This window comes from Alnus glutinosa, chromosome 11 (assembly GCF_958979055.1).
Source record: "Alnus glutinosa chromosome 11, dhAlnGlut1.1, whole genome shotgun sequence".
Taxonomy (NCBI): domain Eukaryota; kingdom Viridiplantae; phylum Streptophyta; class Magnoliopsida; order Fagales; family Betulaceae; genus Alnus; species Alnus glutinosa.
Window position 1 is genome coordinate 17534531 of NC_084896.1, and position 13123 is coordinate 17547653.

The following is a 13123-nucleotide window of genomic DNA, read 5'->3' on the forward strand; positions in this document are numbered from 1 at the left end:
GATGCGAGACAGAGAGAGATCGAGAGTTTGAGAAGAGAGGATCCAGTGATTCGTGAGGGGAGACTCGGAACCCAGGGGGACCCGATCCTCTGTGGACGGTGGCTGGAGCTGATGGTGCCGGTGGAACCAAGACCCGAATTTCGGTGGGTCTGGCAGAGGCGAAATAGAGAGAGGGAGACTCGAGAGATGGAGACTGAGAAAGAGAGAAAGGGGAGTTTGAGAGAGTGAGTCCGAGAGTGAGAGTGATGATGTCGGAGAGGGAGTGCGAACCGGAGAAGAAGAGAAACCCAAAGATCCATAGCAGACCCGAGACGAACGCGTCAACGTCGGTGACCCGTGAGCTGATTTCCGGTGAGCCATCTTTTTATTCTCTTTGATTTTTGCTTGAATTCTCCTTTGATTTTTGTTGAGAAGAAAACCATATGGGTCTCGAAATTTTGGGGGTTTTCTTGGCAAGAACCAAATGGGTCCTTTGTAGGGTTAGCTGAACGAGTCTTTGGGTATGAAATTTTAGGGATAGACGAAATTCTAGTTTGATAATTTATGGGGTTGGTTTATGAGGGATTTTGGAAGTGTTGGTGAAGATTGGGTTTTTTTCCTTTAGGTTTTTGTAGCAACCGATTGGGTAAATTCTGTGGGTATGTGATTAGATGATTCTTGGTGTTATTAATGTTTGAATCTTGAAGGGGTTTTGTTAATCTCTTGCTGTGGGCCGTGTATGGAGATGTTTAGAAGGGTTGTTTTGCAGGGCTATGAATGGTGGAATTTCTGGTTGAGCTCTTGTGTTGGCCATGTGAGTTTTGGTGGAGATGGGTTGAATTGGAGAAGTTTAGATGGGCTGATTTGAAGTGATTATGGATTGGTGTTCTTGAAGTTGGATTTTTGATGGGTTTGTAGAGGAGTTCCTAGTGGACGGGTTTCGGTTGATGTTGTTTGGAAATGGTTGGGTATTAGCCGAATAGGGCTTATGTATGAGGTTGTTGGTAATTTTTGGGTTTATGGCCAAATTCAGATTTGGAGTATCTTGAGAGCTGATTTGGGGGATTGAAGGCTAAGTGAATTAGTTGTGTTAATTTATTATGGATTATCGGTTTAGAGGATTTTAATTGGGTTTGTTTAATAAAAGAATGGATATTATAAAATGCGATTATAAGTTTGTTCAATAAGAGTTATTAAATTAATATGATATATAAGATTAATGTCCTATAATTTAAATGACCTATATGGTTAGTAGTTAATAAAGATTAAGTACCTAGTATATTAGTAGTTGTAAATATAGAGCCTAAGGTATATATCAAAGGGAACAATCTAGTAAGAATACAAAGAGTTAAGGATTACCCAAATAACCCTAAGTTAATATGTATAAGTTAGTAAGCTTATAGGAACACATATATGTAATATGAATCCATTATTTGGCAACCTAGTAACTAATACACCTATACAAGTACACATGATAATTATGTGTCATTGGATTAAGTTAAGTGTTGTATATATATATATATGTGAGTGTAAATAGGTTAAATATGTATTGGTAACTTTGTAAATAAGTAACTAGTCATTAATGGGTTAACAATGACAATCGGATGTGATAATGATAAATGACAAGCTATAAAAATGATTAGGAATAATAATGTGACACAACAATAACAAATAAGCTAATGAAATAATAGATGCGTCTTCTAGTTTATAAATAAGATAAGACGCAAACCTATAACCAACAACTAATCTAATAATAGCTTAAGGTGTTTAGCTAGCCTTAGAAGCGGGTTACGCAATGGGTGAGCATGCGAGTAGTCTATGTGTCATAGAGTATAGAGTTCCATAGCATTGTCTAACGTTATAAGTATTTGCAGGATCGTGTCATAGTTGGAGACTTCAACAGGTTCTCCAATGTAGAGTTCGAGTCGTGAGTCCAATGCAGCCAAGGTGGGTATTCCACTCACTGAGAAAAATATATATTTTTATATGTATTGGGTTGATAAAAATATATATATTGTTTATGAAACCGAGCCAACCATATGATGAATTATATGCTTTGAGATGATTTGATTAGTTTCGATTATGTTTAAATTATATCAATGATGTTTAAGAAATAGTGTAAGAGTGAAAAGTATTGAATTGATTTAAAGTGTTATGTTCTGCGGTTGGGATTTAAAATTGTGTAAAATTGTTTGAGAACATGTCATGTTGAAACTGTTTAGTTTTTTTGAAGAGAATATGTTTTGAATGATTTCAAAGTGTTGGATAAAATGTTGGATTTGTTTAGTGTTAAGAGGACGTGATTTAACAACTGCATGATTTGAGCATGATACAGTAGTGAAATATATACTGGTCAAACATGGAACATTGAGCATGTAGTATAGAGCATACATCAATAGTAGTACAGCAGTAAAGGAGCAGGATACACAGTAAAACAGCAGTTATCAGCATCGTGGGGGACCGAAGCCCCAGTAGACCCAGTCATGCATATCATGTATAGCATTGTTTAATGAGTGATGTTTTTATGTTATGAGTAGATTTTACTAGACGTGTTGGTATGCATAAGTGTCTTAAATGAAAAGCGCTTATGTATATTTCTATCGGATAGTCATGTGTTAATATCATACATTGAACTTGAAAGTACATGGATACATGATTGCCCGGGTGCAAGTAATGGCATGTCTATGAGTAGGAAGGTTGATTGTTCTTGTTCTTCAGGAAAGACGTGTTAGCATGATTGAGTTTAGCTCTAGTGCTCTCATGATCTACTGACGTTCAAGGCACGAAGCTGAAATACGATTAGAGATGGTGTTGCGAGTGTTTTGTTGACGGATGTTGTCCTAGTACGGAAGAGTAAGATGCCATGTTCTTTGCCTAAGACTTATGTGTATACGTGATATCTGTGATGGAGTGATCGTGTGCACATATGTCCAAGCGACTGGTGAAAAGTATTATTATAGAAGAGTCTATATGTAGAATCTTCCAAGCGGTAGATTGGAACTTCTACATATGTTCACAGCTATATAGTATGTTTTAAATGTTTTCTAAATAGTCGGTGTTTGCTGCATTAGCTGTTGGTTAATTGTGGCTAATATAGTGCTCGCACGACTAAAAATAAAATAAGGGTTGGTTCTTTGTGAAAACTCAGTTAGTCTTATACTACAGAGGTTTTAGTATGTTTTATACTAAGGCGGTGAACTCATAATTTCACCTATACGGATGTGGATACCACCACAACCGTGTAGATGATGTTTCTTTGGCTGCAGGTACTTTGGTATAGTTGAGGGGTTGGTAGCAGTGTACTTGGGATATTATGACTGAAGCTCGCTGCGACAGTTGTAATTGTCGGACCACGGGTTGTCCACTATTTTATAGGTTTGGTATGGCTTGTGACGTTTGTGTCACTTATTCTTTGTTAAGCCATTATTGTTATGTAAATATTGTGTTAATAAGACTCAAACAGATAGATGTTAAATGGCTCAATATTGTAATTAATTTGTGATAAATGTATAAGTTGTAATTTCCGCTATTCAGATTTATGTTTTCCGCTGCATAGATAGATGTATGTTATACTCTGATTATCAGGTACATGTTATGGGATATGTGCCATATGTTGGTTGAGCGACACATAGTCGTGCCACTGTGAAGACTCGTTTTACGTTTTGTATATAAAAAAAAAAAAAAAAAAAGGTCGTCACAGAGCCGAGAGATTGAGAGTGAGATCGGGAGAGTTGAGAGAGATGGAGCCGATCCTCTGGTGGGAGGCTCCGATGAAACACCGGCGACGCGATCTCAGGTGAGCCCGTGAACCAGAGATGACCCGGGTGAGAGAACCTGTAACTCGAAACCCGTGCAACCCATGACCCAGTGATCCGCGACCCGAGACCCGCAAAACCCGACCCTCTAGGAACGATTTTCCGGCGAGTTCTCCAACAAACCAGAGCCGATTTTCGGTGATTTCGTAGGTGGATTTTCTGGAAAAATCCTCAAAGTGAGTAAATCCTATAATCTAGTTTGATTTGGTTTGTTCTTGTCGATTTATGGCTAAATTAGGTCTTCGATTTGTGATTCCTTATTTTGGGTTGATTTAGGTTGAAATATTAGAGTTTTATGGGTTATTTATTGTGCTTGTAAGTTAAGGTTTATGCTAAGCAAAAATAGTTTGATTTGGGATTTTGTTTGGATATAATTTAGGGTTCTTTTGGGGTAAAATTTTTGGGTCTCTCTTGTTTCGGTTCTCACTTGAAATGGTGGATGGATGTGGTTGGCTGAATGGGTCCTTAGAGTTTATTTGAAGTTGATTTTAGTAGGTTGCCGTGGGTTCTAAAATTGGGGATGATTGTGGATTTTTGTTGCAGTTTTAGGGGATGAATTTATAGGTTTGATTTATGGGCATGTTGAACGGTTTTATTTTTCTGATTTTTGTAGGTTTGTTGATTTGAATATGGAATTTCTTGAAGTGTATGTGTGTTGAGTCCGAATCTTGGACTTTGTTTGGAATTTCCATTTAGTTTGATGGATGTTTGGTGAAATCCAAATCTAGTTTTGGGTTGATGATTTTGATGAATGATTTGTTGATGTTTATAATTTAAAGATTGTGCTAAATGAGGATGAAAGTTTGTCTGGGTGTTGTTGAGAAATCTAGGGTGTTATATGGAGATTAATTTTTAGGGGACTTTGTTGGAGATTATCGAATGGGTATACTTGGAGTTGGTTTTATGGATTTGATGGGTAAGTTTTTAGTTTTGATTTGTATTATTTTTATGGGTTTTGATAGGAATTGATTGATGAGGTTGGTTTGTATTTTGTTGTTAGAGATTGAATTTAATTGTTGGATTGATAATTGGATGATGTTAGATCTTTAATTAGGCTTTTATAGTGTTGTTTTATTGATATAGGAGTCGGTTTTAGGCCTTTGATGTTTGTGGGTGCCTAGACCCTTGGTTAGAGTTAATTTTGAGGATCTCTTCTATGTGGTAGCCGAATAGAGAGAGAAACATTAAAGGGTTTAAAGTTAAAGTATTTAGATCATTGTTATGTAAATGACAAATACAGTTGAAATTGAGAATAAGATATTGTGGTGTCTAATAGAATGGAAATAAAAATGAAATGGATAAAGTAAGCGAATAACTAGATATAAAGAAAATACAATAATCAATAAACGAGTGAGTTAAATAAACATAAATAACAATTTAGATATCGTAATGGACATAATTAACATTGGACTAGAATTTATAAGAGTTAGTAAATTATTATGTTAAATAGGATTAAGGTTCTATAATCTAAATTACTTGGATGGTTTGTAAATAAAAGGACTAAGAATAATAATTGGATGTAATAATAATGGTAGGCGAATAGAATAATAAGCGTGTCTTAAAGATAACAAGTGGAATATGATACAAACCTATAATCAATGTTAGCCTAATAATAGTTTAGGATGCTTAACTAGACTTAGACACGGGTAATACAACGTGTGAGCACGCGGAAGTAATTGTGTCCTAGAGTATAGAGTTCCATAGCATAGTGTAACGTTATAAGTATTTGCAGGATCGTGTCATAGTTGGAGACTTCAATGGGTTCTCCAATGTAGAGTTCGAGTCAGGAGTCTAATGCAGCCAAGGTGGGTATTTTACTCACTAAGGAAAATATTTATTTTTATATGTATTAGATTGATAAAAATTTATATATTGTTTATGAAACCGAACCGACCATATGATGAAATGTATATGCTTTGAGATAATTTGATTAGTTTCGATTATGTTTAAACTATATCAATGATGTTTAAGAAATGATGCAAGAGTGAAATGTGTTGAATTGATTTAAAGTGTTTGAGTATGTTACGCAGTTGGGATTTAATTTATGCAAATTGTTGAGAACATGTCATGTTGAAACTGTTTATGTTTTATGAAACTATGTTTTGAGTTTGAGAACATGTCATGTTGAAATTGGTTATGTTTTATGAAGAAATTATATTTTGAAATTATATTAGTTTTAAGAGGATGTGATTTAGCAACTGCATGATTTTAGCATGATATAGTAGTGAAATATATACTGGTCAAGCACAGAACATTGAGCATGTAGTATAGAGCATACATACCAGCAGTATCAGTATATTAGTAGCATAACAGTATCAGCAGTATAACAGTATCAGTAGCATAACAGTATCAGCAGCATAACAGTATCAGCAGCATATCAATATCAGCAGTATAACAGTATCAACAACATAACAGTATCAGCAGCATATCAGTATCAGCAACATTATTAGCCCCAGTTCATGCATATCATGTATAACATTGTTTTATGTGTGATGTATTTAGGTTATGAATAGTTTTTACTAGACGTGTTGGTATGCATTAGTGTCTTAAATGGAAAGCGCTTATGTATATTTCTATCGGATGGTTGCATGTGTTAAGATCATACATTGAACTTGAAAGTACATGGATACATGACTACCTAGGTGCAAGTAATGGCATGCTTATGAGTAAGAAAGTTGACTGTTCTTGTTCTTCAGAAAAGACGTGTTAGCATGACTGAGTTTAACTCTAGTGCTCTCATGATCTACTGAGGTTCAAGGCACAAAGCTGAAATACGATTAGAGATGGTGTTGCGAGTGTTTTGTTGAAGGATGTTATCCTAGTATGGAAGAGTAAGATGCCATGTTACTTGCTTAAGACCTATGTGTATACGTGATATCTGTGATGGAGTGATCGTGTGCACATATGTCTGAGCGACCGTTGAAAAGTATTATTATAGAAGGGTCTATATGTAGAAACTTCCAAGGAGGGATGTCTGGAACTTCTACATATTTTCACAGATATATAGTATGTTTTAAATGTTTTTTGGATAGTCGGTGTTTGCCGCATTAGCTATTGGTAAATTGTGGCTAATATAGTGCTCGCATGACTAAAAATAAAATAAATGTTGGTTCTTTGTGAAAACTTAGTTAGTCTTATACTACAGAGGTCTTAGTATGTTTTATACTAAGGCAGTGAACTCATTCTTTTACCTATGCGGATGTGGATACCACCACAACCGTGTAGATGATGTTTCTTTGGCTGCAGGTACTTCGGTATAGTTGATAGTTTGGTAACAGTGTACTTGAGGTATTATAACTGAAGCTTGCCGCGACGATTGTAATTGTCGGACCACGGGTTGTCCACTATTTTATAGGTCTGGTATGGCTTGTGACGTTTGTGTCACTTATTCTTTGTAAAGCCATTATTGTTATGTAAATATTGTGTTAATAAGACTCAAACAGATAGATGTTAAATGACACTTTGTTGTAATTAATTTGTGATAGATGTATAAGTTGTAATTTCCGCTATTTAGGTTTATGTTTTCCGCTGCATAGTTAAATAGATGTTACTCTGGTTATCAAGTGCATGTTATGGGACATGTGCCATATGTTGGCTGAGAGACATGTAGTCGTGCCACTGCGATGACTCGTTTATGTTTGTAAAAAAAAAAAAAAAAAAAAAAAAAAAAAAAAAAAAAAAAAAAAAAAACGGGTCGTCACACCAACTTTACAGATTTGAAGTTACTTGGTCTAGTGATTGGGAACAGGTTTATATAGTCTCTTTTGCTACATTTTTATTCCCTTTGGACGCAAGTTTTTAGATTATTTTATTAAAATTTTTGATAGCAGTGCTTGAAGATTAAAAAGTCCAAAAAGAAGAGGGATAAATAAACTGTATTGGTTGATGGTGTGCCACATAATACCCATAGAAACGGGCTTCCCTAGCTATTAAATCGGCCCAACTTCGGCCCAATCCCAAGCTTACAGACATTCTAAATCGGCCAAACTGTATCCACTCTAGATAGCCGGACCTAACTTAGTTAGGTTGGTTGGACCTAGTTCGATTAAGAGAAATGAGTGCACAAGGCATAAAACGAAGCGGAATCTATTATATCTTAGCTTTTGCCATCTATTTGAGTGCACTTCTAAGGTTGGTATCCCACCGTTGGTAAAGTACAAAGAAAAAGGGTAATTAATATGGCTTGGTGGAGTCAAGCCCATTACCTTAGAGTTTGAGGATGAGATTTGTTGTAAGTGTACTTATGAGTATTGTGTCTTACATTGATAAACATAGTAGTTAATATACTTACATGGACCCAATCCTATTAGCTTAGGCTTTTGGGGTAGAAGTGGTGTCCTAACACCATCTAAACTACTAACATTCTGTTATTATCAGGGAATGAAGAAAATGTATTTAAGGGAGTGGGGACCACATAATTGTTAGCCCTTGAGTCTCTCCCTCAAGCAACTATGCGCGGGAAAACAGTACTCCTTAAAAGAGAAGGAAGCTGGGTCATTTGGAGGTATGTCCAATTTTAGCCAAACACTTATTCTTCAATCCGCTTTCCTTCTTTACAGTAAATACCGACTTAAGCATAAGAGTGATGCCGCTAGACCCCCCGACGGGACACTTTGAGTTTAATTTGTTTTACAAGTTCTCTTGGTTTTAATTGGCGCCATCGGTAGGAGTCTGATAATTACAGTATTGATTCCCAAAGATAAAAGATCATATGTGAAAAACTAGATTGATGAGTACTCTCAGCGATGATGTAGCTCCACCTATCTTACCTAACCAACAAAATCAGAAAGTTCCAAGAAATCCAAGACTCTGTTTATAAGCCAAATCCTTAATATTAGAGAATCTCAACAATCAAACTTCCAATGCAGATGATGGGGAAGAACATAAAAGCAATTGATATAGCGAAATCAGAGGACTTATGATGTTGCACAAGGCCTCATGGTGCAGTTAAACATGCGGAATGTTGAACCCTCCTATCACAACAAGCTGTTGGCTATCCAGTGAGATGATGCGGAAGAAAACGCCATGGAACATGGAAACAAAGAATTGATGAATGAGAAAATTCTATAGAAAAGGAGCCGAAAAGGAGATGGCCGGGTAGATCAGTCTGAATCAGGCAATCGAGTAGATGCTCTGCTGAATGATCTGCATGCTAAGCTGGATTATGTCTTGGAGAATGCAAGTGAACTTTCGAATTCAAAATGCCACAGATCAATGCGTACGACGGTCTAAAGGATCTCGTGGCGACGTGGACCAAATAGAAACTTACAAAGCTCACATGGAGTGACAATCTGTCTCCGATGAAATTATGTGTAGAGCTTTCCCATCTCTACATGGAGCTACATTTTGTCTTCGATGAAACTATTAATGTGCTAATCAACCAACCATTAAGACAAGCCCTACACAAGCCATATACGTCAGGCCGGGTAGTAAATTGGTCGAACTGGTAAGTGTCTCGATCGGAATTGGTTGCGATGGTTTTTGTAAGCTGACTTATTTCGATATTCTACTTGAGGTTTTTTTTTTTTTTTTTTTTTTTTTTAAAAAAAAAAAAAAGAAAAAAAAGAAAAAGAAGAAGAAGAAGAAGAAGAAGAAGAAGAAAGTATAAATACATGTTATAGGTCACCTAGGAACACAATTTTGATGTTATTTTGATTGATTATGAATAAGAAACACTTTGGGAGTGGCAACATTTTGAAGAAGGAAAGTTTTTGGAGACTTTACAGTCAGAAAAGTCAGTTTTCCCTTTAGCCCGTCCGGACACCCAGATGCCAGAATCTGGACACCTAGCTCAAAAATTCAGATTCCTATGAAGGTCCGAATGCTACAGTAGACGATGAAGTCAGTAGCTTAGAGTCCAGAAGGAGTCTGAACGGCTTGGTGGACGTGAACCACATAGAGCACCCGTTTGCAAGAAAGTCCGAATGCTGATATGATGACTGTGGACGGAGGAAATATTTTATACAACTGTCCGGACATTAGGGTTGCCAGTCCGGACGTGCTTCAATAATTTCATGAAGTTTTAGTTGTAGGTCCAGACGCCAGAAGCCAGGTCCGGACGCTGCCTATGGAAATCCGAATTTGTGTAGAATTAGGATTTCTGAATCCTTTTTTAAAATGGCTTCTAGGCTGTGTTATTGTTAGAATTCTGAATAGAATTTCAGTGTGCAAAAAAAGGTTTTTAGGCAAATATTGTTAGATGTGCTAACTCTCTTAAAGTTTTACTTGGTTTGTATTTAACTGTTTGAAGTCTAACTTAAAGAGGAGCTCTAAGTTAAAGGAATCTATTGAAGAACTCTTCAGACAGGGGCCTGGTTGAGAGACACTCAAGTATAGGTACTTGTTAGGGTTCAAGGTACGACTACTACAAGGATATTGTGAGTACTACTATCTTGTAACTAGCTGTTTCTTATATTAGTAGATTTCCTGAATTTATCTGCCTCAGAGTGATTTTTCTCTTTGGTGCAAGTAGTTTCCACTTCATAACCAAAATATCTGTGTGTATCACTTTACTCATTTTATATTTTGGTTGCATGTTTATTTACGGTTAATTATTTAGGAGTCATTACTATTTTTCAATTGGCATCAGAGCGGGTTCACTTGTGTTTTTGAATTTATTTCTTGAGTGTTTTCCGTGACTTCTACCATGTCTCTAAATCTTAATTCTGCCATGCTTTTGATGTCACAAATTATCGCTATTGAAAAGTGCGAATGAAATTTTTTCTAAAATCCACATACATTTGGCACATAGTTGAGTCTGGATGGACCCCACCAGACTCAACCCATCTGAGATGCAACGATTGTAACACTGTAATTTTATTTATAATTGTACATATTGAATTTATCATATGTACAAGATAGATGCAAAGGAATTTAAATATTTCGACTTTAAGCTTAGATTTGCTTCTTCTGTTTGGCTTAAACATTTACTGGCAGGAGAACATCGGCAATCAACTTGTCCAAGTTCTGGTAAGAAGAACCACCAGGTTTGACAGCTTCTTCTGCCTTTCTCTTCCACTCCATTACCTTCCTCTTCATTTCTTTACCCTTATCACCCTCCATTAACTCCCTCACAAGCTTCTCAACATCATCTCTCTTAACATTATTATCTATCTCCATCCCAATGCCCCATTCAGTGCAAGAATACCGGCAATTTATCTGTTGATCGGCAAAAAAGGGCCAGGAGATGATTGGCACTCCACCACACACGCTTTCGAGCGTTGAATTCCATCCGCTATGCGTTAAAAACCCTCCAATCGAGGGGTGCTTCAGGATTTCTTCTTGAGGACACCAACTTGCTAACATGCCTCTCTCTTTAGTTTTGGTAATAAACTCAGAAGGAAGAACAGCTGAATCGCCTACCACAAGATCAGGTCTTATAATCCACAAGAAGGGTTTCTCACTGTTGGCAAGTCCCCAAGCAAACTCAATGAGTTGTTGGGGCGTCATGACAGTGATGCTCCCAAAATTTACGTACACTACGGAGTTGGGTTCTTTTGAATTTAGCCACTCCACAGACCCCGGTTCTTCTTTCCATAGATTGGATCCTATTGATTTCAGTCTCTCGTCTTTAATCTGATCAGCAAGCAACAGAAGTGGACCAATGGTGTAAATGTGAGGAAGCATAGACGAGATATCATGCAAAACATCCTGTTCAAAGTAGTCAAACGTGTTCAAAATGATTGCTGAAGCTCTTGAAGCTTTCTCCACTTCACGGATGACGAAGTTGAGCATGATGTCGTTCTCATCCGTAGTTCTAATGAAAGTCGGAAAATCCTTCAGACGGATGTTTTTCATCCCGGGAATCCAATCGATTGTGGTTTCTAGATACCCATTTGTTTGATAGCTTGCATCTGTGAATCACATCAAGGTAAGGTAGTACTCCAAAATTAAGCTATTAAACAGTACTGGCGTATAACTAGATAAATATAGTTACCTTTGAGGGGAGTTAAACCTCGTTCAACTAGATGGCGGCAATGCATATAGGCCAAGCAAGCGCAGGCGCTAGGTGTCCAGAAAAGAACATTTGGAATTCCAAATTCTTCAGCAGCTTCAAGAGTGAAGGCCATGGAACCATCAGAGATGATACACGTCACAGGCGGCAAGTTGGAAGTGGAAATGTCGTTGAGTTTGGAGAGAAGGTTGCGAAATGGGACGAGGCAATTCTTTGAGGTGGAATCGTTTAGAGCGACGATGTCTTGGCTGACATCGGCATCGGAAGGTGGGAGGCCATCGGGGATGATTTCAAAGCGAAAGTCCGGCAAACCGTCGAGGGAGTTGGGGCCTCTGGAGCTAAGTAAGCGTCTGTGGTTGTAATGGGTGTTGACAAAAGTTACATGAAAGCCTTTATGGTGGAGGAGTTTGGCTAGTTTCAGCATGGGGTTTATGTGACCCTGAACTGGGAATGGAACGCAAACAACATGAGCTCTAACAGCTTCCGAAATGAAACTCATTTCTCTTCTCTCACGCGCACAGACAAACAAGGAAGCGAAATAGGACTTTTTCAGAGTAAGCTGGAGCTGGGTCTTCCCAGGCCTTTTATAGCCAAACTGTCGAACATAACGGAGCTTTTACTTTATTTATTTATTTATTTTGTAAATCTTCTTCTTCTTGTTTGTTTTTTTCCCTTAAAAAGCAAAAAATCTTACATGTGCAATGACATAAAACCAAAGCAGATTTTTTATTTTTTATGGATTAAACATATAATTAATAAGGACAACCGGCTCAAAATATCCAGTCAATGAAAATGCTCAATAACGTGTTACTGACGTGTTCTTTTGACCACGTGTTAGACATTGTGGACGTTTGTTTAAATATATGACATTATGTTGGTGCTTTCTTGGTTTACTAGTGTTAGGAAAATTGATCAGAACACCAACTTTATAGATTTGAAGTTACTTGGTCTAGTGATTGGGAACAGGTTTATATAGTTTCTTTTGCTACATTTTTATTCCCTTTAAACGCAAGTTTTTAGATTATTTTATTAAAATTTTTGATAGCAGTGCTTGAAGATTAAAAAGTCCAAAAAGAAGAGGGATAAATAAACTGTATTGGTTGATGGTGTGCCACATAATACCCTTAGAAGCGGGCTTCCTCTAGCTATTAAATCAGCCCAACTTCGACCCAATCCCAAGCTTACAGACATTCTAAATCGGCCGAGTTGTATCCACACTAGATAGCCGGACCTAACTTAGTTAGGTTGATCGGACCTAGTTCGATTAATGCTCCGTTTGTTTCGACGTAAAATGGTTTCCGTCGTAAAATATTTTCGACGAAATCAATTTCAAAAGAAATTATTTTCTCGAAAATATTTTTCGGCGTTTGGTTCG

The 13123-nt window shown here is 37.1% G+C and overlaps 1 protein-coding gene and 2 long non-coding RNA genes across 3 annotated transcripts in view; 2 read left to right on the forward strand and 1 right to left on the reverse strand.

Annotated features, from left to right (window-relative positions):
- Nucleotides 1-1721: 1721 nt before the first annotated feature.
- LOC133882835 (uncharacterized) lies at nucleotides 1722-3485 on the forward strand. Its single transcript, XR_009902737.1, has 2 exons — nucleotides 1722-1926; nucleotides 3225-3485. It is a non-coding gene; the product is annotated as an uncharacterized LOC133882835 (long non-coding RNA).
- A 3030-nt stretch (nucleotides 3486-6515) lies between these two features.
- LOC133882498 (uncharacterized) overlaps nucleotides 6516-13123 on the forward strand; it is a 32290-nt gene continuing 25682 nt past the window's right edge. Inside the window, exon 1 of the long non-coding RNA XR_009902678.1 lies at nucleotides 6516-6625. This is a non-coding gene — a long non-coding RNA (uncharacterized LOC133882498). The remainder of the gene's footprint in view (nucleotides 6626-13123) is intronic.
- On the reverse strand, nucleotides 10582-12314 carry LOC133882497 (7-deoxyloganetin glucosyltransferase-like). Its single transcript, XM_062321683.1, has 2 exons — nucleotides 11731-12314; nucleotides 10582-11647 (listed from the first exon to the last, which is right to left on the reverse strand). The coding sequence occupies exons 1-2, from the start codon at nucleotides 12245-12247 to the stop codon at nucleotides 10713-10715; spliced, it is 1452 nt and encodes a 483-aa protein (XP_062177667.1). The 5' UTR covers nucleotides 12248-12314; the 3' UTR covers nucleotides 10582-10712.

Bases quoted from the DNA above. Each gene is read 5' to 3' on its own strand.
- LOC133882497 (XM_062321683.1), bottom strand. From the start codon at position 12,247: ATGAGTTTCATTTCGGAAGCTGTTAGAGCTCATGTTGTTTGCGTTCCA. The intron at 11,648-11,730 runs GTAACTATATTT...TGTGATTCACAG, and splicing joins AGGTTTAACTCCCCTCAAAG to ATGCAAGCTATCAAACAAAT.